At 42.2% G+C, this 26,538-nt stretch overlaps 1 protein-coding gene across 1 annotated transcript; it reads left to right on the plus strand.

Annotated features, from left to right (window-relative positions):
* On the plus strand, positions 1-26,306 carry rab2a (RAB2A, member RAS oncogene family). The gene is made up of 8 exons (XM_041055218.1): positions 1-200; positions 10,660-10,731; positions 10,991-11,058; positions 13,689-13,771; positions 15,229-15,321; positions 16,109-16,220; positions 21,570-21,638; positions 24,271-26,306. Exons 1-8 carry the CDS (start codon positions 155-157, stop codon positions 24,364-24,366), a joined length of 639 nt encoding a protein of 212 aa, XP_040911152.1. The 5' UTR covers positions 1-154; the 3' UTR covers positions 24,367-26,306.
* Positions 26,307-26,538: the final 232 nt, after the last annotated feature.

Consider the following 26,538-nt stretch of genomic DNA (forward strand, 5'->3'; position numbering starts at 1 on the left):
CGTAGCGCGGAGGCTTTGGCTGTTTATTGTTCCTTCTTCAGCACAGACAGAGAAAAACAGGCTAACAAGCTGCCAGCTACCTTTTTCGAACGGTTCACGGTCAGTTAAACGAAGGTGTAACGGTCTAGACAATTGACTGTACAACCCAGGGGCCATGGCGTATGCGTACCTCTTCAAATACATCATCATCGGAGACACGGGTAAGCTGCCGCAAGTGCCAGCTACACTGCAAGTTAGCATTCAGCTAGCTCTTAGCTAGTAGCTAGCGGAGCATTTCCGCAGTGTTGGTTAGTCCAATGACGTGGTAAAAGCAGAGACGCAAGAACTGGGATGACAGCTCCAATTCTTCACATTAACAAATCTGGATACTATTTAAAATGCCCCGACAGTGACAGAAAACTATACACTGGCACCATAACAAAAGCTTTTCCTATACTACTCTGGCGTTACAGTTGTTGACACTGACAGATGTATGTTGGGCCTTTTGTCCGTTTGCGTCGAGGGTGGGGGTGTTAGCCACAGCTAACAAGCCCTGCTAACTGCCTAGCTAGCGTTAGCTGTTTCACTAAATATTTAGCAAACAGCTGTCACGACTGCAGATCAACGGTCCATTAGCTTCTGATACATGAGGCAGATAGTCACCAGACTCATTTATTTTTGTTGTGACCAAACCATGAAATAACACAGTTTACAGTAGCTAAGCGTCCTGTCAGAAAAGGCCAGAACGTCAGGCTAAAACCTCCAATATTCCTTGAAATGGCGTAGAGCTTTTATTTCTGGCCAGATTTCTGTTGCACGAACTGTTGAGTCTTCTAGTCTGTATTTCATTACACGATTCTAGGTTTTTCTTTCATCTAGGCCATCATGTGGGGAAAACCAGTGGAGCAGTAGTTAATGTTGTCATCTGTTTATTTGCAGCTAGCTGTCCTGATGAGGGGCCTGCTCAGTTAACTTGCAGAGTGGCAGCAGGTGCATTTCAAATGCTGCTGTACTATAATGACAGACAGGCTGAACGGCAGTCCTCAGAGGCAGAGTGAGAAATGTGTTAGGATGATTTAATACAGGAAACCTAACCAAAAAACATGGGACAAATATACAGTCAGAACCTAAACTGGTGTTTCAAGAGTTTCTACGTAAGGAAGCAATAATTAAAATATTACTAAGGATGTGTTTTACATTGTTAGTACAGAAGGTTACAGCCAGAACAAATAATATGGCAGAAGTTAATAAGCATGCTGGGAAAAGATTCACAATATGCATATGTGTTCATTTATCTTAAATGATCACTGGTGGGCTGCATGTTTACTTCTGTGTTATTGCGAAAGAGGTTCATGTTTTGCTTGCTGTTGCTATTTATCTCTAGTAGCATCTGCTGAAGAGAGCTACAGCCAAGCTCCTAGCTTGATTACATGTATGCTTACACCAGAAATACTCAAGGGATCTTCAGGAAAGAAATGATCATTACATGAACAAGTTTCAGTGCCAGTTATTAATGATACACAGAGACCCTGTGGTCAGTGTGTGACCAGTAGCATCTACAACTGCACCTAAATGTCACTGTAGATTTCCAGAAAATCTTATAACCTTCTCTTCCGTAATCAACTGTACCACATAAGCCCCTTAAACAGTCGATATATGCATGTGTTTTCGTAATGTTGAAAATGTAACATGTTTACAACAGCACGTAACCTTTGACGTCGTTAGTCCTATTATCTTTGTTGAAATGAAAGAAGGAATAGAGGGGAAGAAAGAAAGAAACAGCTGTTGATTGAAAACAGCCGTTTCTATACTGTTGCGATGGGATCTTACTTATTTGGGTGAGTAGTGTTTGTGGCTCTGTCAGAGATCCCTGGAAGCTCCCCAACTTTCCCCATATTTTACCAAGCACAAACCCAGTTTACTTGCTTATTTGTTGTTCTCAATGTAAATGTTTCTGAAAGGGTTTGTCATTGAGGTGAGGGATGGAGCAATAATGGATTTAACTGCATATCAGTAAAACATGGTTATAGTAAAGTTTTAGAACTTGGAATGTTTTGTTTCCTGCATAGAGGAGGCAGTTATTGATATTACTCTGCCTAATCCCACACTGTTTGGCTGTGCTCCGTCTGCCTGTGAATCATACTAGACCAAAAGACACAGTTGAAGAGAAAATCTTAGAAAAAGCACAAGTGAGAGGAAACATTTTTTTTTTCACAGCTGCAACAGATTCTTTGCAGTTAGCCTCCAGATCAGACTGTCAGGTCTTTCACATGAGCAGCAAAAAGTCTGCATTTTAAACATTAATAATTGAGCTATTAGGCCAGAAAATGCTGCAAATTTTAAAATGATGAGACTCAAATCAGCAGGATCTCAGCTATCTGAAGGAGTCAGTTTACAGATCATATCATATACATATACAGATGGGCAGGAAACAGGAAACCTATAGACTTTGCATACGAGTATTATTCTGTTATGATGTGACTGTGTATGATGAGAGCTGGTGATGATGATGAATTGTGTTTAGTGGCATTATCTTAGTGTTTGCTAAGGGTAATTCAAACCTGAACAAGCAGTCAGTCAGGTTCTCTTAAATGGTGGACTGATTCTTTGATTTGATGAAGCTTAATCCCTAAAATGTGGACCGTAACATTAAACCAGAGTCCAGACTTTTTACATATAATCTTTGAATCTTTGGAATTTTCCATTAAAACGGACTAAAATTAAGGTAATTTAAAAATTTGAATTGATGATTTTTTTTAACTAATAGTTTATGAATGCTAATCATACTTACAGTTTGCTAATAATTTACTAAAAATAATTGTTTTTGCGTTGACTCTCTTTATATAGTACATCATTATTGATACTTTGAATTAGTTTTGCTTTTGAGGTGTTACTGCAGAAACGTTGCAGAGTTTTACTAGTTGTTTAGCTGAAGATGGATTATTTTAAGTATTTTAAGTAAGTATATTTGTTTTTATTTTGGCATTTCACATCCCTAAATTATAATATAATCTGTCAGGTCCTTATTGTGTAGACTAATGCAGATTCACTGGCTGTTACTTTGTACAGCCAGATGTTATCTGTCCTTCATTATCTGAGGTTTGTCATAGCCTATAGTGGTTTGACATATTTCAGTCGGGTGTGTCTGTTTGTACCCTAGTAACTGCCATGTTGAGCCATGGTACACCAAAAGCAAATAATTGTATATCCCTGTTTTACAAGACCAGTAGCCTTGTCCAGAGAAACGTCTGAGCTCCATGCTGCTCCAGCTGAACGGAAACTGATGAAGTCACCATAAAGACCTTGGTCTTCCCTCAGGTTCCCTCAAGCTCACGGTCTAACCCTAACCCTAACCCTAATCTGCACCACAGACAACTGTTGCCCACACCAGTTGTCTGTGTGATGTGATGCAGAGATAAACTGTTGTGATTCTGGTTAGCTAGTTGTCCAACAGGACTAGTTGGAAGTGCAGAGGCAATTTCCATCATTTGATTCATCCTGTTGGCTCAGGCTGGCACTCATAGAATGAGGAAGACAGGGCAATGGCAGTCTGTGAGTTATGTCAGGGAATTTTTAAAGGTTTAATGCACCGCCAGTATTTCGGGACAGAGGAAGAACTATCTTGGCTAACACCCCTTTCCAGGATCAATTTTTCTCTTTTCTTTATTTGTATCAGGCAGTTTCTTTAACTCTAAGATTCTGACATTGAGTTTGTGAGTCTGTGTGACAAGTAGTTATAACTGGTAAGTTATAATCCAACATTTTCCTTTTCATCAGTGTTTTCTGCTAATTTTAAAGCATAGACATATTCCTTTAAAACAGAGGTAGCTCTCTTCTGCAGTGTTTCCCAGCCTTTTTTGTCCAGTGTACACCCACCACAAGTACACCTTCATTGGCGACCAACCAATTATCTTCCAGATTTGTTCATACAAACTGTGTTTTTGTTAAACACTATATGCGACACTAATGTGCAATATATATATATATACATATGGTATACATACGTATCACACCACACTTAAATACATAAACAATACATGTGCACATCTGTCTGTTTATTTTGTAAATATTTTAGTTTATATTATATTTTATTTTATACTTCAGATCTTTTATTATCTTATTTTACACTGCTTTTGCACTGATACTGGTGGTGGCTTAATCTCGTTGTACTTACGTATAATGACAATAAAGGCATTCTATTCTATTCTATTCTATTCTATATAAAAGTGTAGATTGTTACAATAATTCATTCTCAACCAAACAAAAATGATTTGGCGTTCACTCACCAACTGGCTGCTTCTTCCTCAAATGAGGCTCCTGAGCCTTTCAGAAGTTTTGACAGTTCTGGAGGCAGTGTTGCCAGCCCTGTAATCTGGATGCTCTCCACATTGACTCCGTTCCTGAGCTTGGTTTTTGTGTGGGTCAAAGCTGAGAATGTCACTACACATAAGTAGGTAGCTCCAAAAGCTAAAGGTTTCTTGAGTGCAGACTGTCACAGAACAGGATATTCCTTTTCCACATGACACCAGAATTCGCCCTTGTGTAGTTATCCCTGCAGCCTTAAAGAAAATCTGCTGCTGATCTCAGTCACACAGAGGTTTCTTCACCCAGTGCAGGGTCTCCATCCTCACATGCCCTCTCCCACAGATATTCATCCAGACCTTCCTTATAAGTCCGCCCACTTTGTCACACATTTTCCATACACGTGTCTGTAACCTGTAAGGATAAATTGAGTTTGTTCATTTTGGTCAAGTAGTCTGCAAGATACGCCCTCCCTGTGCAGCCCTCCCCCGGTGCTCAAACAGGATGCACGTGCTTCTTCAAAAAAAGCGCACACTTCAGCACGGTCAAACACCCCCTCAAGGATTTTGCCTTGTGACAGTCACCGGACATCAGTGTGAAGCAGTAGCTGGCCTTGTGTGTGTGATCCACTGTCTTGACAGAGACTTTAAAACAGTGTGTCTTCAGATGTCAGGACTCAGTAAATCGTATCAGTTTAATTGCATTGTTCCCAATAGCACTTCTCTCTCACTGGCCAGAGCTTCATGCTGAATATTGCAGTGTGTCCACTGGATGTCAGGGTTTACCTTTTTCACACATCTGAGCAGGCCACACCCCCCCCTACCTGTCATTGTTACTGCTCCATGCATCCATATATACATCCACACAGTACACATGGGACTGCTTGACCAACATGCTTGATTTGACGTCTGCTAATTTTCTTTGGAGAAATGCATCACTCTTACCAATTCAGCCAGGATGCTTGGTGATCAGGTGTCTCTCTAAATGGACTGGCTTCACGGAGTTGTTGAACAATATCTGTGGAGAAACCTTAGCGGCTGCGATGGATCCGTAGCGGCTCATGTAAAACCATACCAGGTAGAGTTATCCTGGAATTGTCTTCTTTTTTTTTGTCACAGTCTCGAGTTTCTTTTTTTTTTTTTAGTCGGTTCAGTTAAGTTTTCATTCATACTACTGCCACTTCAAGTAACAGAGGCAGGATGTTTGAACCGTTTATCTTTTATCCATCTGTTTTGACTTTTTTGCTAGTATGCTAACTTCTTGGGGTGCACTGCACTCTCGGCCCCTGACAGTTGGGTTTTAAGGTTACAGCAGAGTCATGTTGCTAGGATACTGATCGTGTCCTGACGTCAGTTGGCCTTGGGCTAGCAAGTCATTATGACAATGTAAAAAAAAAAAAAAAAAAAAAAAAGGAAAAGGAAGGTCTGTTCACTGTAGCTCCCTCTGACGCAGTTTAATGAGGCATCCACAGCGTCGTTTCGAGCTGTATGCTCTTCTTCAGACCTATAGCTCAAAACGTCACTGGAAAAATTTCAGGAAATAATTATTGGGTAATTGTTAGGTTGGATTTTCTCTTTAGCCAGTGGCCTCAAGCCAGCCTGTCCACAGATCTGTTTGGCAGAAAGATTGACTGACTGTGAACAGAAAATTATAGTCTCTGTGCATGCTTAAACCTCCAAAAATAGACTGTGTTCTATGAAACACTGCCTGTACGGCCGGTGAACTTTCAGATACTGTCTGCTTTAACCCCATTTTTAAGAACTTTGAGGTACATTGTGGATCACACAAGTGATGAATTTCTTTTTTTTTACAAAAAATGTAAAGGTTATTGCAACTATAAAAACAATACTTAAACATCTTTAAATTAAATATTCAGCATTAAAACTGTTGTATTAAAAAACTGAAGTTTCACAACAGGGATCCCCACCAGCCTACAGTCCAGTGGTGGTGTGATGAAAATCTGTAGAAAATTACACTTTCCATGGACATTAGTATTCCTAATGGACTGTTGATACATTCATTTTAATGTCTCTGGCTGTTATCTTCTTAAGTAGTGATGGCACTTCAACAACCACTTGTTAAAGCTGTTGTCAAGGGAAATACAGTGTGTGTGGAGCAAATCATCCTGGAAACCGGTGTTTGATGGCATTTACACATACACATGCAGCAGGGCTGCTACTAACGATTATTCTCATTTCCATCTGATTAATCTGCAGCATAAGAGCCCAAAACCCAAGTATATTCAGTTTACAATGATGTAACACGGACAAGCTGCAAATGCTCCCATTTAAGAAGCTGGAATCTCACAATTCTTTGGAATTGATTATCAAAATAAGTTTCTGTCAGTCAGTTAAATGAATAAGCAACTAATCTTTTTCAGCTGTGTCACAAGTACGTTTATCTTTAAAACCTGGCCAAGTGTTTAATCTTTAACTTTGTTTAGGAATGTTTCAGCACAAATGAGTGTCTTGTAAACCCGACTCGGCAAGATTAATATGAAGTCATGGGCGTAGCTTTATTACCCAGGTTGTTAATCAAAACTGTGAGTAGTTAGGTGGTTTGTTGAGAGTACTACACTAATAATAACCAATAGAAATCTAAGCTGAGCCTCTAGTGTGGTATGTGTGGCCCAGAAGTCGTCATATGACCTGACTCACATCGACTATGCGGTACCTGCTTTACCTACACAGTGATATTGTGGTCGAGATTGTGTTACTGTGCATTTAAAGAAGGCTGATGGTATCAGGGTATTGGAGGGGGAAGGAAATGCAACAAAGACACCCCCCTGCTGGACTCACACCAGGGGCATTGTGACTATTGCATTGCCAGTGTTTTAGACCTCTGGTATGCAGCAAGCCCCACTAAGATGTGTTTTTTTGTAGTTCCCTACTGGTGGCCACAGGGACAGCTGTCACGTGGCAGCTCGAGTACCATAGCTAGAGATCAGCTGCCATGCTTGTAGGCACCTCAGTAGTAGTAAGTGTGCGAGGACCATTAATCTGCACAGACTTCCTGTTGGGTTTCTCGGTAGGGATTGCGGTGCAATCTGCTGACCTTGCTAAGCTTCAGGTTACTGCCTGTAGAGAGCAGTGCAGCATCTCATTGGTCTTCTCAACACTCAAACACATCTGCAGTACAACCAACAGCATGTAGTCAATGAATGAAAATTATGAGGCTCATTTGGTGCCTCAGTAATTGTTATCAGTGACTTTCCAGCCTTCTCTAAAAACTACATGGAACAGTCCCTTTCTGCTTGTTTTGGCCTCTGACTGCTGGGTTTAAAGTGGCCCATCTAAATTTGGAATTGGTCCTTTTTTTAATACTATTGATTACCACTACATTCATTTGAATTGGTGTTGGTCTCATTAGGGGGCTATCAGGATGGTGATATTGGTCGGTTGGTCAGTACTGAAAATAATCTTAAATTGCAGCCCTAAATTTTTCATCTGACTCGTTCTCCCCTGAAATTTGTAATTAAAACAAGCATTGCTCTTTTGATACCAGTAAGTTACGTAGCAGCTGTATGCACGTCATTTCCCCATTGTGGGACTAATAAAGGTGTATCTTATCTTATCATATATCTGGTGTTTCCTTAGCCAGAGTAGCTAAATTAATCCACCTGTCAATCTTCTAGTCACCTGTTCTCTAACCAGCCACCTATTCACCTGGCTGGCTTTTTGTTTTCTCATAGCCCAGCGGCTGTTTCCACACTTTGCATTACCTCTGCATGGTAAGTGCTTCTGCTATGGTGAGGTATTATTACCTCAAGTAGAAGCTGTAGGAAAGACCTTGGACTGTAACATATCACACACAGTTCTCCTCTAATTTCTGACTATGATTATAGCCATTCTCACCATTTGAAGCACAGCAGGCTTTGATTGTGGGCTAGCTATAGATAGCGTGCTCATGCTGTTTACCACAGGCGTCACACTGTTACGTCTTGGCTAGAAATAGGAAGTTAAGCTGTGCTAGAATGATCAGTTAATTGTATTGACTAATTTAGATAATTGGAAAAATATAGGAAGTGCAAAGAAAATTCTTTAATATATCCTGTGTTTCCTGTTGAACGTTGGTAGTAGAAGAGCGTTTTGTAAGCAGGTGCCTGTTGACCCACACACAGAATGGATGGAGGTGACAATGACATGTTTGTAACACGCCTTCATAGCTGCCCTCCTCCTGATCCCTCCATCCTTCCATCCATCGCTTATGATCATCATCACGCAGTTCCTGCCTAGCAACGCCACTGCCTGGCAGTGGTAACCCTTGGAAACCATGAAGGAGGAAGACCATGTCCCTCTCTGTCACCTTGTCGAATCTCTGTCAGTCTCTCTTTTTGTCCATCTCATTTACATCCTCTTCTCTTTTTTTCTCTTCTCCGTCTCACACACATACTTAAATTCACTCCCTAACCTCAGGTCTCTGAATGTTCATCCCACCCTCAATCCAGGTCTGCAAAATAAGCATTAAATAGCAATTTGCTGTGTCTATGAGGCACTCTTGGCCTTTCTTAAAAGCTTTAAAATTGAAGCACTTTTATATGAGATTGAGGTGAAGATGATTCACTTCAGTTTGTACAAACAATAAACATGTTCTCTGAAGTAGAAACTGGAATATTCTTTCTCAAGATATCTCATTACAGTACATTAGACTCAGAGGTGAATACAGGGCGCTCAGCAGCAGTCTCTGATAAATACAATGACAGGCTGAATTCATCACTGGTCTATTATTTTTCCTCGGGTTGAAGTACCTCTTTTTGTGGTGTAAATAGATGCATCCTTGCTTCTATAGCTATTGTTTACCAAAGGATAGGTTCAGCTTTCTGTCTCCTTACAACACACACATGCCCACATATGCATGAACACAGTTATTGCTTTCTGTAGTCATGTCTCCTGTAGGAGATGGGTGACAAAATTCTCAGTCTTCATGTTGTGCAAAATGAATTCAGGTGCTGCCAACACCGTCTTACTATGGCTGTAACCAGTTATCAGTTTAAGCTCTCATTTGTGTTTTTTTTTTTCCTCGAGACTGCCCAAAAATCCTTCTCCATAGCCTCTCCAAACTTCTCCCAGACCTGAGCTTTTAGCGTGCCGTGGCCCAAAGGCGGCCGCCTGAAACCTGAAAAAGGGCAGATTCTCACTTTTAGAAGCTGAGACCAGAAAATGTGTTGATGTTTGCTTACCAAATGACAAAAAGTAATCCATTATCAAAGCATTTGCCAGTTTCTGTCACTCAGCTGGTCATTTCAGCTCCGCTCCCTGCTGCTTTTGCACTAACGAGATAGTAACTTTGGAGGATACTCACTTGATTAAGCTAATTTAAAGTGCTGAAACCAAATAGCTTCTGACTGAGCTTTAGAAACCCTCTTTGTACAAGACTGTAGGTTTCCCCATCTCTTATGTTGGATTTGTATTAGGAAGGGATCTTTTATCTGTTAAAAAAGTAAGTAAGATTTCAGCATAAATATGGGTAATTGCATTATACATCCTGAAAATGAAAATGTTTTAATAGGTGTTCAGTATAGAATTTGCCAGCATACACTGCCTAAGGCTAAACACTAAGGTTAAAACAAGTTGCAGTGGAGCTGCTGCATCAGACCTGTTCATTGTGTTTCTAATGTCTAAGTGTTTGTTTTTAGTACGTGTCAAGGAAATAACAACTTCCTAGTTTTGATCTACTGCCTCAGGAGTCTGTTGACTCTGTTGACATATAGCATTTCCACATAATTTCATAATGCTTTGAAGTTTTTTGACTGTAATTCGGTTTGCAGACATCATCCTCTGACTTTGTAATCCAATGAAGCACAGTATTTTTTTTATAATGGAATAGCTAAAACTAATAAACCACCACCACATGGTATGGCTGTAGTTTTAGTCCGTCTGAGAGACTTGCATCATACTCAGAGCAGTGTTAGTAATGAGCAGATTCACCAGCGCCCTTTGGGAAAACAACAGTGGCTTCTCATATCCAAAGAAGCCAGCTGGTCAGTTAGCTCCCTAACAGTTAGTTCAAGTTAACTGAGCTGACTCACACTAGGTTGGAGAAGTAGTGTGGAAGCTCCCTGCTGGGGTTGTTTGAACGGGATCACTCCAGTATTCCCATATGAAACTTTTAGTTAATTACGTGTAAAAGGCAATAATTCTTGTTGTACATTTGTAACTTCCTGCAGAGTGTTGTCACTTACAAACAGCAGAGTGTCTCTGGGCTGTGTGGGAGCTCAGAGCCTGGAAATTTAATTGATTTTACAATGATGTTGGCGTGTGTTGGTGTTTCATTCCCAGCACTTGTGACCCCTTTGAAAATGAATCAGGAGTGTGTTTACGCTTGTGTGTGTGTGTGTGTCTCTGTAATACTCTTTAATGTTGGGTGTTTGTTTTTCAGGTGTGGGGAAGTCATGTCTATTACTACAGTTCACAGACAAGAGGTTTCAGCCAGTTCACGACCTCACCATTGGTAAGAGCACACTGCATCATTACAACATTAATGCAACACCCTCAGAAATGATTAATATATTTCAAAACACACACGCACCACTTCCTCTAAGTGTATCTTGGCCAAACTACTTCCTACCTGCTGAGGACACAGAACAGTTCATGGTATCTCAGCTGGGACAAACATCACACATCGTTGTTCGATGAATAATTAGATGTTGCTGTATTATTCCAGCATTTCAAATAACACACTCTAACTCTCATTCTGTCTTTGTGTCCAGGTGTGGAGTTTGGAGCGAGGATGATCACTATAGATGGCAAACAGATCAAACTGCAGATCTGGGACACGGTAATATACCTACTGTATATATCATACTGTATAACGCTGATTGTACAGGTAGGGGTTGACCTCCTATGGCATTACCGCCTGTCGCACCTCCTCCGTAGCCCATAGGTCAGCTGCAGGGTTTTCAGACAGGTACCACCGATCGTCAACGCTTTGCTCCTTTACCCCTGAACGTCTCCTGGTGGCGGAGCAGTAGCAGGGACAGCCTCCTGCCAGCATGAGACTCAAAAGCAAATCGCCCCACTCCTCCTCCACTGCTCCATCTCCCTGCTCTGTTAGCTTCACCCAGCTTTTCACTTCCATCCTCACCGTGTGTGCTGTCTCAGCTAATGCAGGATTTTGAGTCCTAACGGACGGCGGTGCATGACTCACCGTTTAGTACAGACTCTCTGAATTCTGTACTGAGTTTCAATATGAATATTTGAGCCTAACAATAATACTGATAAACAAGGGATCTGGAATGAGTGTAAGAGATAGAGGTGGATTATAAAATGACAAAAAGACTTATAATAGTGGTCCTCACATTAGATTAGAAAGTAAACCCCAAACAAATTCTTTATTAAAGGTTAAAATGTTCCTATAGCTTAAAGTCTGTGATGATTATCTTTTTCAGATTTTTTTGTGATCAGATTTCTTTTGCTTTTATTACATTAAAATACATAAATCTCTGCCTTTAAAACAGCACCAGTTCTCTTACACAAGGTTATTTTCAAGCTTCTTGGCAGTTGGTAGGTTGTTCCAGGAATCTTGGAGAACTTGCCACAGTAGTTCTGTGGATTTAGGCTATCTCAGTGTCTCTGTGTCTCTCTCTCTCATCATGTAATCCCATGATGGACTCAATTATGACTGAGAACAGGGCTCTGTGGAGATTATACCTTCTATTGCAAGAGTCCTTACTCTTCTTGTCACTGAAGATGGTTCCTTATGACTCAGGGCTGTATGTTTGGGCTAATTTCCATGCTGCAGAATAAGTCTTAGACCGATGGGTATTAAAAAAAAGATCTTTTTCTAACTTTGTATGAATTCTACTTTACATCTTCCCTTGACATTTTCAATGTCGGTCAAGTCAAGTGGTGAAGAAAGTGAAAAAGAATGTGACGTTTTGGCCATTGGGATTTATCCTGGAGAACAGATGTCTTTGCAAGGTGTCGTGTGCGTGCAGTTAACCAGCTGATCAGCAGATGGAGCCACAGCACCACATACAGTCATGAGAAAAATCTGCATGAGAGAAGAAGGCCCCAAACACTTGATGTCAGTCCTGCTTCTCAAAACTGCTGCAGGTTTTCTGTCCTGCCAGCTGGATAATCATCTTCACCTTGCTGGTATTAAATATTGAAAGGTTAGATGGTTAAAATGACAACCAGCAGGGCTCAGTGACTGAGACACCACCACCACCACCACCACCACCACCACCACCCAATTCTTAGAGAAACCAGTTGGATTACTGTGTAGGCTGAACATGCCATATGAATAAGTGTGTGTGTGTGTGTGTGTGTGTGTGTTTCTACACACAAGCACATTGGCCAGATGGCAGACAGACACAGCGATCCCTCTTTTTCACCCTTATTTATCATTTATTCACTAATAGCATTACTGGCTGGTTGACTGCCCCACGAATGACTGACTGACTGACTGACTGTTCCGGTGGCCATTTAATGTGGTGTTTGGTTCACTGGCTGACCGGCTGACTGGTCCTCTGGCTGACTAACTGACCATTTAAATGAGGTTTTTAACTGGCTGACTAGTTGTCTGACTAAGCGACTGACTGCTTCACTCACCAGCAGCCTGGGTTCCTGGGTGACGAACTGGCAGCCTGGTCCACTGAGTGATTCACTGACTGGCTGTTTCTGACTGACTGTCTGTCTGTCTGGTTTCTCAGATGAGGTCAGAGCAGAGCGGGGCTGCAGCTGCTAGGATAGAGTGCTGTTTTGTTTTCCGCGCTGGGCTGGATGAAACACAGACAACATTGTTACAGTACATCGGTTGCAGACAGGGGATGAATGGACGTGGCAGGGGTGTGGTAAAAATTCTAGATAGTGAAAGGAGTGATAGAAAGGGGGGAGGCCCAGGGATTTATAGGGAAAGAATGAAAAGATGAGTGATGCAAGGAAGAGATGGTGGAAGTAAAACAATGAAGGGGTAATAAAAGAAAGGGGAGCGAGCGTACAAGGTGACCTGGTGAGCTGAATAGACTTATGTATGATGCTACAGGTTTAATCCATGTAACATGTTATAGCATGTTGTTTATAAATAGGGAAGCTGGGAGGGCAGACACATGAGCAGAGAGAAAGAAAGGAATTGTGACAGATAGATGGAGAAAGAAAGAGAGAACCCATTGTATCCAGTTACAGGCTGTGCTCTGTCCTGTCCTCGCCCCAGCTGACTGAAAACCTGGAGCTGGACTCTGCTAGAAAATCAGGACTGGTACAGAACCTGTATCTGACTGGACTGCATGTTCAGGAATCATAGATAACCGAGAGTGTACTATAAGACTGAAAGATCAGGCCCTTCAAGCCAGACTCAGACTCCAGCAGGACCAGGGCTGAAAACCAAAGGATCAGCACTTCTCCGTGGTCATTTCAATTATTCAGATTTCAATTTCTGTTTATTAATATATGTATGTGTTTCTGCAGGCTGGTCAGGAGTCGTTCCGGTCCATCACCAGGTCTTACTACAGAGGAGCTGCAGGAGCACTGCTAGTCTATGACATCACAAGGTAACAGCCAATCAGACAGACACCTGCGTACTCAATAGCTAAGCGGTGCTCAGGAACAGTGCAAAGTAGGATGCTAGGATGATAAGACTATGTCCTGACAAGGGCTTAAAAACCTAGAGATACCTCCAGTTCCACCTTTTGTATCATTAACATCTATGCAAAGTTCCTGCTTGAGGTTATATTAGATATTGCATGGAGTTTTTCGAGATTTTAGTAATCCGCATATATCCACACCAAAGAAAAATTTCACTCAGAGCAACAAATATGAACCTCCTGGCGGTGGAGGAAGTAGAGGAAGTCAGAGGATTATTAAGTCATTAGGCTTCATTGTCTGGGCTGCATGACCGTCTGGGAAAAAGTCTGGACCAGAGTGGTGGTCTGACCACCGGGCAGACTGACACTGCCATCCCTGGAGCCATGTCGCTAGGATATCTAATAAAAACCACCCTGGACAAAATCTGCACCAGTGGTTTAATCCTCCAACTCTTGCTCAGCTTGTCACCTCAGACACTTCTCTGCCTCTCGTTTTAATCCCCACTGGCAGCAGGTCAGTTTCTCCATCCATCCAACGAGCAAAATACATTGATGTCCACAGCCCAGATCGACATGAAATTTGTTATCGATCTTCGTGGTCCCCTGACGTCCATCCTGAATGATTTTCATGACCCCATGACCTTTTTGTCCTACACTACCATGGGGTCAAAATGTCTCCTCAACCTGCTTCTCCTGTGCTAAAAAAAAAAAAAGAAAAAAAGATGGCTACAGATTTTTTTTGCGTATGTTCATGTTCCTCAGGGACTTTAGACATTAGGCCCATAGCTTGAGTGCAGTAAGCGTAGAACAGGAAGAAGCCAGTGATAATTCTCATCAACTGTAAACTTCACTGAACTGTAGTAACATTGTGCTAACTGTGACAGAGATTCATAACATTTGTAACTTATAGCCTAGAGTGTGTTCATACCAGCCACAGTGCTTCCAAGTGTTTTTATTATTAACCCCCTGGGTGTGTTTTTCTATCACAGAACAAGTCATGATTGTTCTGTATTAGGTGTCATTGAGTATGAGAATATATTATATTGCATGTTGGATCATATAAAAAGTGAAAATTCAGCTGTTTGGGTATCTGGGGGTCTGCAGATTTCAGGCCCCAACCATAAATAGTAATAACAGCAATGAGGTCTTGTTTTTATATCCCAATAGGGACAATGGTGACTTCAGCCTGAATTCATACTAACCCACAGGGACTCATGTCACAGTGAGGACGGAAATTCCCCACAGATAGATACCGTTTTTTTGAGGTTTAAGACTTGGTTTTAGGGTTATAATTCAGGGTTAGAGTGGGGGATAGGTATTTTGTTGTGATGATTAATGTTAAGGTGAGGGGCTTGGGAATGCATTATGTCAATGAGTGTGAGTGCCGTCAGCCTGAAACCAGAAATCTGTTCTTGTTTCAACAGAAGGGACACATTCAACCACTTGACGACCTGGTTAGAGGATGCTCGCCAACATTCCAACTCAAATATGGTCATCATGCTCATTGGCAACAAGAGGTAAGATCATGACACAGTGATGGCCGCACCCTGCTCTGTACCATCAACAGTGTGTGGCAGCTGTCAGTGGCGTTTAAGACCATTTTGTGTAGATGATTCAACGTTTTTCAAAGTACATCAAACAGTTCCACAGTAATTTAAGCGACATATATCATTTTATCGAATTTCAATAAGGAGCTCAGCTGTGCCGCAAAGCTGTGCAGCACAGTATCGGTCGCTTTGTCATTATAGGTTATTGACAGCGTACGAAAAGTGAGTGTGTCTGGTTACTCTCTGTCACTGTAATTCTGATTTTGGTAAATACATATTCTTGTAAGTGAGTAAGTGAAATGAGGAAGTTTTGCACTTTTGCAACAAACCTCAGCGAGTTATTGGCAGAACTAACAGTTCTCACTTTACCTCAGGTTACATAACTGATGCAATACAAACTTCACTGATATTTGATTCAAACTAATTCTGCATTATTGAAAAACTATATCACAGCTCTCAGGTTGACCCATGCCTCTACCAGTGTTTAGGGTTAGTTAAAGTTAGTTAGCATCAATATTAACTTTACATGCAGCAGTTAGCCAGCTTGCAGCAGAGGGCAGAGCCCCATGAAAATAGGTCTGTAGTCAAAACAACAAAGTCTGAGTCATCTTTAGCTGCTGCTGCCACTGATGTCATGATGAAATGAAGCTTGTATCCTGGTTTAATGCACCAGATAAAAAAAAAATGTCATTTATATTACAGAAATTTAAATGACCCTGACTTGAGTTATCTTCTTCTACAAATGTGTGTGTTTTAGTGACCTGGAGTCAAGGAGAGAGGTGAAGAAAGAAGAAGGTGAAGCATTTGCCAGAGAACACGGCCTCATATTTATGGAGACCTCAGCCAAGACTGCCTCTAATGTAGAGGAGGTAATACCACTCACACACACACACACAATAATTTCCTTGATACTCTGATTCAGGCTTCATTTGAAACGTGACAAGTTGTTAGAAAATATATCTTGAATTTAAGCTCCTGCAGGCCACCGCTAACACTAACAGCTTTTTCCACACATATAAATCTTTTCTCGTAAGAAGGGCCACACCAGAATTTCACACATATTATCTGCCATGTCACAGTGCCTGTTGACATCTGTAACTGGGGTTAGTCATCTATTTGTTAAGAGCACAACGCAAGCTTAGAATGAATCCCCTGAAGCCTATAATAAATCTTTGAATATGTAATGATTAATGTCAGGAAGTGTTTAAGCCCTCTGGAGGCTGTAATGGTGTTTTGTCTTCAGGAAGTTGTTGAAGAGGGTTATGGATACTAAGTTAGATCCATGTATTCTCCCATACGGGCTGTTTATTCAGAATGGGGTCAGTTCCAGTCACTCTCATCCACTACTGATATGAGTGTAGTAATAGTGATCTAGTGACTGTGTCTCTAGTGCCAACATAAGGTCCAAATTTCAGCTTGTCCAGTATTAATTATCAAACGTTAGCATGCTAAGATGGTAAACATTACACCTGCTAAACATCAGCTGTCATTGGCCCTGTCATCTAGAGCTTGTGAACATGCCAGTGTTAGCATTTAGCTCTAATGCTGGGTATTGTTTAAAACTTTTTGATACCAGTATCAGTACTTTGACTTCAATACCACTTCCTGAACGAGATCAGTTACGTCTTGCGGTCGAGCACGGGGCAGCTTTCTGCTCTATAAATTATTTCATGCACGTTGAAGTGTTGCATCACATCCGTTGTGTCGCTGGTCTTGGCAGAAATGACTGTCCTTTTTGAATGTACTGCATCGCACACTGTTGACACTGAGCCTCATGAAGTGGAGCCACACTTTATTGCTTAGATATTTTTACATTTACTGTGCCCCACACACACACACACACGCGCACACACACACACACACTGTAGTCAAGCCTCTCAGAATACATCAACACGCACGCGCGTGTGTCTCTGAGCGTAACCTGGTGTTTTTTCTACCTGATTTCCACGAGGTGTTTGTGTGACGTCACATTAGACAGCCAATCACCAGCATTATTAGATCTTGGTATAAACATTGTGGGAACTAGTTAGCTCAGTGATGCTGATGAGATTTACTCTGTAGGTAATGAAATTTGACGACACTGTCACTCCTGCTAGCTACAGTGGGCACAAAGTTTATCATCTCACAATGGGCAAGAGTCGATAAAAGAGCTTAAATGGTTGAATCATTTTTCACTGGTTAACCCATTGGCCGATTTTTTTTTTTTTTGCTACTATCTGGGTCCATGTGACAATTTAATTAATTATATCATTAGGTGTTTATTATTTACATTATTATATACTGTCACATTGTGAGATTTTGCCCAATTCAGTTGCATTCTGTGGGATTCTGTAAAATGGTCTGAAAAAGTCTTAAATTTAACGAGGTGAACCCTGCAGAGCCCTGCCTCAGTGGTAGCTGAGGCCCTGCCTTCCTCATTATCACCACTGAGCTGCTCCCTGTCATCGTCAAAACTCAGTGACCTGATAACAGGTTTGTTTCTGAAATCAGAAAACTGTGTGTGTATTATGAATGAAGCATTAGTCGGTACACATGATGACAAGCACCACGTCACAGAGAGCAGACGTGAGAGCACAGAGAGCTTGTTTTTGTAGCTTTCGCTGTCTTGCCTATTGTGGTGTAGTGTTCTGCGTTGTGTGTATGAAGTGTGTATGTTCCCTCTGAACGGACCGTCACGCTTGGAGCAAACCTCCTGTTGACTTGGCCGTTTACCTGTAGCATCACAGCTCACCCTGCTGGAGCCCCAGCCTCACCGGCGTCACATTAGCATCGTGACCCACAGTGAGCAGAGGGAGCACACTGCTCCGCCTCTCGCTGAGACACACCCCTGGTGTTGTTGTGTGTAATGAATGCATGCCGTTGTCCTCGGGGACCCCTTTCTCACTTATCCAGTCACATAAATAATCCCATCCTACACAGCGCAGCATGCTAGCCAAGATCACCACAGTGTGTGTGTGTGTGTGTGTGTGTGTGTGTGTGTGTGCGTGTGTGTGTGTGCGCGTGCGCGTGTGCGTGTACGTGTACGTGTGTGTGTGCGTGTGTGTGTGCATGTACGTGTGTGTGAGTGTGTGTGTGTGCGTGTGTGTGTGTGTTTTTACACTGTTTTTTCCCTACCCTCTTGCCTGGCCTATATCATGCAAAATCACACACACACACACACCCCCCACCTACCCCTGTTGAGTACAGCTCTCTCTGGGGTTAAGATGAGGGGGGAGGGGTGTGTGTGTGTGTGTGTGTGTGTGTGTGTGTGTGTGTGTGTGTGTGTGTGTGTGTGTGTGTGTGTGTGTGGTATGATTAATTTGTCTCATTAGTGTCCTCTGAATCCTCCTGATACAGCTCCTCTCCTCCCTTCCCCTCATCTCTCCTCGCTCTATCCGTCCTCGTCCCTTGACGTCCATCATTTGCTCTTTACCTCCCTCCCATCCTCCTTCACCCCCCCCCCCCCTCCTATTCTCCATCTTCCTCCCACCCTGTTAGCCAGCGTGTCTTTCTCTCTTTTCTCCTCCGTGTCTTCCTGCCCTCTTCTATTCAGTTCTCCCTCCCGTTCTTCCCTCAGTTTCTTCCTCCCCTCCTCCTCCTGCTCTCTCTTATCCATCATCTCCCTCTCTCCAGCAGTATATCAACCAGTTATAGTTCATACATATTCATAACCTCCACCCTACCTCCAGCGACATCCGGCAGCCAATCAGTGCGCTGGGTTCGTCGTGAGGGTCTGTGGGTGGACACTAGGCTGATGGGATGGTCCTTAGAGAGAGAGAGATTCCTGTAAGCATCTTCTCATCTCATCTCTTCATCCTTTCTTCTTTCCTTACTTCCTTGGGATCCTGTTCTCAGCCTCTACTCATTTCTGTTCGATTCTTTATTTCTCTTTTTTTTTATTTTACCTCCTCTGCACCACAGTGTTCTTGTTTATTTTTTCACTGATCTGATTTTTTGTTTTACATTTTACTCCTCTTTCTTCTTTTTTCTGGTTCTCAACTCTCTTTTTCCTCCTCTCCTTCTTTTTTTCCGTCTTGTTAGTATACCTTAGATCTTTTCTCTCCATATGTTTTGCTTCTGTTTTTCAGTTTTCTCTCCTTTCCTTTCATTTCTGTTCGTTTTTACAACTCACACACACGTGAACTTAATATTTCAATTAACTGAGAAACGGAAATGTAGGAGGATGTGAAGGATCAAGGGATGCAGTGATGTGTTGAAGGAAGGAAATAGGACAGAATTAACAGGACAGGAGTCTATTTCCGACAGGGTGTCACATATGAGTTCAGGACATTTATTCAGTTCAAAACGATTCCACTTAAGGAACACATGTTTTTTTGGCCTAAAAAGTCTGAGATGTGCTCTGACATCGTTCCTCCTTACACTGAACTGTGTGTGATCTGAGTTGATATCATCCCGGTTGCTCTCCAGTTTAAACCCTTGAGACACAATCATTAAGAGACTGTCCCTGGAGACAGATGCAATGATACCACAGTCATAGGCTAGTTACTCAGGGAGTGTAATTCCACTTTATCCTGACATCTTTGATCCTCACTCGCTGTCCATAAACCGTGTGCGTGCTTGTGTTGAGAGAAGACAGATATTGTGTGTGTATGTGTGTGTGTGTGGTCCCTGTGTCTGTTCTGCTCAGATCCTATTGTTGACTAGAAGTAGATCTGTTCTAAAGGGTCTGTGCATCTTCTAACAAGGTCTTCAATTAAATCATCTCAACTTGTAAAAGCTTTGGAAGGGACTATTTCTTTATTCTCAAAGCTCTTGAAGTCCAAGCATAACAGCATCTTCAGAGCATCCTCTGTCCTTTATCTATTTTTTTATTTATTTGAAGCAGAATAATGGGACGAGACAGTATACATTAATGGGATGTCACTGAGGAAGAGTGAAGAGGAATACAATTTAGCAGAAATCCTCCGTGGTTTTCTTCGACAGAATTTTAACACCTGCAGCTCCACATTAAGTGAGCGATGGATTTCCAAGAAGATAGAGGACATTTCTCAATTACGGGCTTGTCAAAATAAAAGTGAAATTTTAAAAGGTGTATATGTATGCGTGTAATAAGTAATACATGTACTAGTACAAGTAATAACGATACACTGAAAGCAGACTAGTGTCAGCCCCGAGTCAGAGAAAGGAAAATTCGGCGTAGCTCAGTTATGAAACAGCGCTGTCAGCCGGACACCAGAGCCGAGAGTATCAGAGCGGCCAACAGAAACGAGTCACGCTGCGCCGCCTCGCGCTGTCCAGTGATGTGCTGCCCTCCGTTTCCATCACAGTCAGCGCACAGTCAGTGTTTCATCATTTTAAGACAAGACTTGGTTTGTAAAGTTTACAGCCTGTCGTGCTGTTGCTCCTGCACTGCTCTGTGTGGACTGTGTGTCTACTTGACTGATGCCCTGACTCATTGACTTTTAGGGGACGGCCCTATTACACTGCTGTCTCACTGTCACATACCTTTCCAGTATGTCCTCTATTCACAGTAAATGCAAGAGCGATGGTTATCTAACATACGTATCCATGTTCCCTTCGTCATGAGCAGACTCAGATACCAAAGTTATCACGATTCACATTCTACCTGTTATTCTTGCTGGTATGATACCAAAACATTTCAGTTCCAGTAATACTTTGGTCTCCTCAGTCAAAGCTTCAAGTCAAATGGACATGATTGCAGAAATCCATACACTATTGTGACTACATTAACTATTTACATATGAAGATTTCACACAGTGCTTTGGAAATAATGATCTATTACTATTTATTATTATTATTTAATATTTAAACAGCAGACACAGGTATATTACAGTGTGGTAAATACATTTTTCAGTACAACTCAGCTCTAAAGGGAGAGCTAAAGGGAGATGGGCTAGACACATCTGAAGGAAACTAAGCTAACAGGATGGTTGATGTGCAAAAACCTCTGAAAACATGTTTGTCATTGGTGGTTATTTAGTGTAAACATGCAGAAAAGCAGTTTTATCTGCTTCAAATAAACTCTACATAAAGTTAGGTGTGTTTAAAGTGAAGGGGTGTGGAACCTTTCTGAAGCCACTGTGGGAGTCAGAGCCTGGTTGTGTTTGAAACGTGCACGTGATGATGCATGGCTTCTTTCTTTGAAAAAAGAAAAAAAAAACATTTTCATAAAAGCTGAGCAGTTTCATTTACAGGAGTCGGCTCACAAATATGAACTGACTCTTCTCTGTCTTCCTCCCTTCCTGTCTCTATCTCAGGCTTTCATCAACACAGCCAAGGAGATCTATGAGAAGATCCAGGAGGGGGTGTTTGATATCAACAATGAGGTGAGATGCACCGATCCCCTCCCTTTTTCCTTCCTCCCCAAACCTCTCCATTCTAGCTTTTTTTTTTTTTTTTTTTTAGGCCATCTTCTCCCTTCTTCCAGCCTTTGTTTTCCTCTTTCTCCTCAGTGCTGTTTTTCCAGCAGTGTGTGTGGTTTGCCACGCTCCCTCTCTCCTCAAAAAGAGGGGAAAAAAAACCCTCCTTTCTGCTTCCTTTGACTTCAGCCAAGCAAAACTCCCTGTGCACCTCCTCTCACCTGCTCTATTTTCCACACTCCACACTATTTCTCTCTCTTTCTCTCTCCCCCCTCCCGTCTCTCTCTCTCTCTCTCTCTCTCTCTCTCTCTCTCTCTCTCTCTCAGCATCTGCCAGCTCATAAATTCCACACATCCCACAAGGTCTCAGTCATTTGGTAAGAAAACAAACAAGTCAGCCAGTCAGTCTGTAAGCTGCCTATTCAGCCACTCAGTAAGTTTGTTATCCAGTCAACCAGATGGTTCTCTTCTTAGCGAAGCAGTTATCCAGGCAGGAAAGCCAAGACACCCAGCCTGTCAGCAAGTATAAGTGTTGGTCCGACCAGTTCCAGATTAAGATTTGCAAAATGCAAACATTTTCAGGTTCTTTTCTTAAAGACGAGGGCCTGAATCTGTTGTCCTGTTGTCCTGTTTTAGTCAGCAAACAACACAACTGTGCATCACAGCGAAAATCTCTGGTTTCAGCTTTGAAACAGCTGAGGAGCTGCAAATTAGTCATTTGATCACGGCTCTGCATTCAGGTGTTTTCCAAAAAGCTCGGTTCTCCTCGTCCACACTCACACACACACATACACACAAATGTTTCCACATGTGTGCAATATGTCCTTATACACAGACAGTCAGGCCTGTCCATGTCCGTTTTTCAGAGTTTAAGAGTCTAGGCTGATGTGGCCTTTAGTGTGGATGAACTGAAAGTTTACCATCCAGTCACCCTGATGATTATCCTCTTTAAAAGCTCTTATCCAGTCAGCAGTGTCCAAACAGATAGCCTGTTGATCACTGAGTATTTGTTCCTCGTCCGTGTAGCTGCGTCATGTAAAATGATGTCGTGGTTCACGCAGACCGTCTGCACACAGCCCAGAATGTGAGCCCGTACACACACAGAGCACACACAGGCAGCTGATGGAGTTTATAAACAGAGCTGTGTGCCTGTATATCTGCCTGTGTTCACCTGTGTTTCACAGTCTATCTGAGCCTTGATCCAGACAGACAGACAGACAGACAGTACTCATGGTAAGTCAGACAGGACTGGAGTTAGCCAGCCACTGTTCCTGTTCTTAGTAAGAGTGAGGCGGAGGGAGGGCCGGCCAGCAGGCCAAACCACATCAGCTGACTGGCTGAGAGAGAGAGGAGGGAAGCCCCACCAGAAATGTTGGCAGCCACTATGAGAAAACACTCACACACACACACATACTCAGACACACACATGGCCTTAGCTCAATAAATGTGATTTAAAGGCATACAGTGTTTCCCCAGAGGCACTGCTGCTACTGAGAGAAGGCAGGGGAGTTACACTGAGAGGGAGATAAATATATACAGAGGGAGAGGGCGAGTGAGGCTGACAGTGTGCTGTGGCCAGAAAGAGAGAGAGAGAGAGAGAGATGATGAAATTCAGAGAGGGGAAAGTGAGCACTGCAGTACACACACACAGAGAGAGAGAGGAAGAGCTCCTGTTTAAGGGGCGAGCGAGGGGGAGAGAGAGTTGAAAGACCAGTGTCTCTCTACCACCCACTTGCCTGCCTCTCTCTCTCTCTTTGTTTCTCTTCTTTTATATGTGCTTTTCTGTTTTTTTTTTCTCCTCGTGTCCTTGTGTGCTGCTGGTGTTTCCTTTGCCTTTGTGCAGCTCAGCAGCACCTGTTGCTTCCTCTATGATGTGATCTAATAGAAGACCCTGCAGGAGCCAGGCACCATGAAAACAATGACACACGCAGTCTTCAGTCTGTTTTTCATTAGTCAGGGATTCTAATCCCATTTTTTTTTTCTTGTCCTTGTAAATGCAGCTTGAGTTTTATTGTGTTTATTTATTTATTTGGAATAAAAATTATACAAATTACATAAAAAGAACAATGAAAAGTAAAAAAAAACAAAAACAAAGAGGCGTTATTCATGACTCCTGCCTATATAAGGTGTAAGAGTCAGAACACAAAGCAGAGCCCAGAACAATGCTTGCACCTGAAGTTCCAGATCATTAAGCTCCTGTAGTGGAAAAGGTCTGCCTGCTCGTAGTAAGGTATCCAGTAACATGCTGGCTAGATGGGAACGTACAAGCTGTAATCGGCCACAGTAGCCACACAGCTAACTGACTTGCTAAGTGCCAGTCAGAAAGCGAATTAGCCCGCCTCTGGTGTGGAGCAGTTCATACTGCAGAACATATTAGCTGACACAGCTAGTCTCCTCTGTTTTAAACTCCCTGCATGAAAGATCTTTGTGGAATCCACTAACTTCAACGGTTCCTTTGAAAAGAGTTCAGTTTGTTCTAAGATGGTGCTGTCCTGAGCCAAGGTTCGCCTCACTTCATTTTAATTTGTGAGGTTGTTGTTGGGTTTTTTTTTTAACCAGTTTCTGTCTCTTTTCTTTGTCCGTCTGTCTCTGTCACACAGGCTAATGGTATTAAGATTGGACCCCAGCACCCTACCACCAACTCCACACTGACCGGTAGCCAGGGAGGCCAACAGGCTGGAGGGGGCTGCTGCTGAAGCCTCAAAACACACCTCCTCCTCCTCCTTCAACCCCAGCCCTTCCTCCTCCTCCTCCTCCTCCTCATCGCCCTCTCCGACCCTTCCTTGCATTTCTACAGAACTGTCCAGGCTCACTAACAGTTTGTTAACCTCTCTCTCTCTCTTTCTCTCTCTCTCTCTCTCTCTCGCTCTCTCTCTCTCTCTCTCTCTCTCTCTCTCTCTCTCTCTCCCGCTCCATTCTATCATCCATCCCTCCCCCTCTGTGTCTTTTTCTCTCTCTCTTTCAGCCATGTCTTTCCTAAGTCTCTTGACCATACCTAGGGGTCTAGAGTCTGTGTTCTCATAAATCAGCCTGACTTCCTGCAGTCTTATGAGGATAGAGTCAGCTTCACCTGCAGATGTGCCCACTAAATTCTCAAGTTTTACAGTTCACTTTTTTTTTTGTTTTGGTTATATAAACAGGTTTTAATCTTTTTATTTAAAGGCATCGATGTATCTTAATCCATGAGGATGATGTTGGGATAATTCAGAACCTCAAAATCATAAAAAACAAAACAAAACGACAACTATATTTTCAGTAACGGTGAGGTGACTTTGTCCAGACAGAGACAGGATTGTGGGGAGAGATTAAACACACTCTGAGCAACTGATGATATGGAATAAAGCAGGCGCTGTGTTGTGTCTGTACACACATTTGTACATGTTTGTAAAGGAAATTACACAGCACGTTGACAGCAGGACGTGTCTCTGCATGTTGAGTCAGTTTTCATGCTGTGCCTGTGTGTGTATGATGATATAGGTATTCCAGTATGTCAGGTTGTAAGATGGAGGAGGCGTTCAAGTCACTCTGTGTTTTCTGTCCATGAAAGAATGTGCAAATGGTGTCATTTTGTGCGTCCTTTCCCTATTTTTCATCATGTTACTTTGTTCTTGCTCTGTCTTTGTGTCCTCTTTTTTTTTTTTTTTTTGTTGCGGATGATTTGTATTTAATGAACACTACAAACTGGTTGTGGCTTAAAAAAAAAGTGTTTTAAATTGTCTCTGGGGAGGGAATAAAAAGACCAAACTGTTGAGTGTGAAAATAGATCCTTTTCAGAAATGATACAAAAGACAAGCAGGACAGTCAAAGAAACATGAGGGGATGTTGAGAGCAGTGGCTGCCATTATGAAATTAATGAATAAAAAGGAACACAGATTGGAAATCAAAACTCCTTTTTTTTTTGTAAACTGTATTTATCAGGCATATTTCTGTGTATATATGGCTCTTCAGGTTTCTGTAGCTTTTATTATTTTTTTTTTCTGCTGTTCAGGCTGGAGCTTGGCACATTGTTGTGGTCTAATTATTTCTTTACCAGGGCTTGTTTTGGTCCTCCAAGCAGCTTTTTACCATTTCTAACAGTTGTCATTTAAACCCAAAGGTACCGAGCCACCCTGTTACATTAGGGTTGGAGGTGCCCTTTCTTTTAAATGATGAAAATGAATGATAACAAGGTGTTAACGTGACCGTACAGAGGCATTGAAGGTCCCCGGTGGAGAACAGACTCTAACTGAAAATGTCAAGGCTTCTTCCTTTTAAGCAAGTTCATATTTTTACCATGAATTAGCTGGCAGATAGATAATGTATACAGCTTAGAGCTTGGTCAACGACTGCTGCAGCGTATTGTTTTCTTTTTTGCTTCCAGATCGACGATGTAATAGGCGCCATTTTAAAGTTATGATCATATTTCACTACTTCAGTTGCTTATGGTTCATCCCTCCCTCTCACCCCTCCCCCCCCCCCCTTCTTCTCTCTCTTTCTCAGACTGTGTGGTAATATTAGCTGTGTACCTGTTTTTAATGCCAAATTATTGTTTACCTGTGTTTTGTCCAAAAAGTAAAAAGGAAAAAAAAAAAAGTCAAAAAATTCAACTAAGCCCCTGTGATCTGACCTGAGATCAGCTGTCTGCCTTAACTCCACCCACCCCCCCCCCCCCGAGAGATTTGGACAGCTTCCAAAATGAATCAAACTGACCCTTTATCTGCAGATAGGCATTTCACCACTAACAAGCTAGCTGACGATGCATTACACATACATAGAAACACACTTAGAGAGACATGTAAAGTCATAGAAACAGGCCTACGTTCAATTCTGAGTACGAACTGCGGCATATCAGATGAATCCAAACCCACACGTCGTCAAAGTTTTCTTCC

Source organism: Toxotes jaculatrix, chromosome 14, assembly GCF_017976425.1.
Source record: "Toxotes jaculatrix isolate fToxJac2 chromosome 14, fToxJac2.pri, whole genome shotgun sequence".
NCBI lineage: Eukaryota > Metazoa > Chordata > Actinopteri > Toxotidae > Toxotes > Toxotes jaculatrix.

What these genes read in the sequence shown, in the direction of transcription:
- rab2a (XM_041055218.1), top strand. Translation starts at nt 155, where the DNA reads ATGGCGTATGCGTACCTCTTCAAATACATCATCATCGGAGACACGG. An exon ending in CATCATCATCGGAGACACGG is followed by an intron (nt 201 to 10,659) that starts GTAAGCTGCCGC and finishes TTTGTTTTTCAG; the next exon opens with GTGTGGGGAAGTCATGTCTA. An exon ending in ATGCTCATTGGCAACAAGAG is followed by an intron (nt 15,322 to 16,108) that starts GTAAGATCATGA and finishes TGTGTGTTTTAG; the next exon opens with TGACCTGGAGTCAAGGAGAG.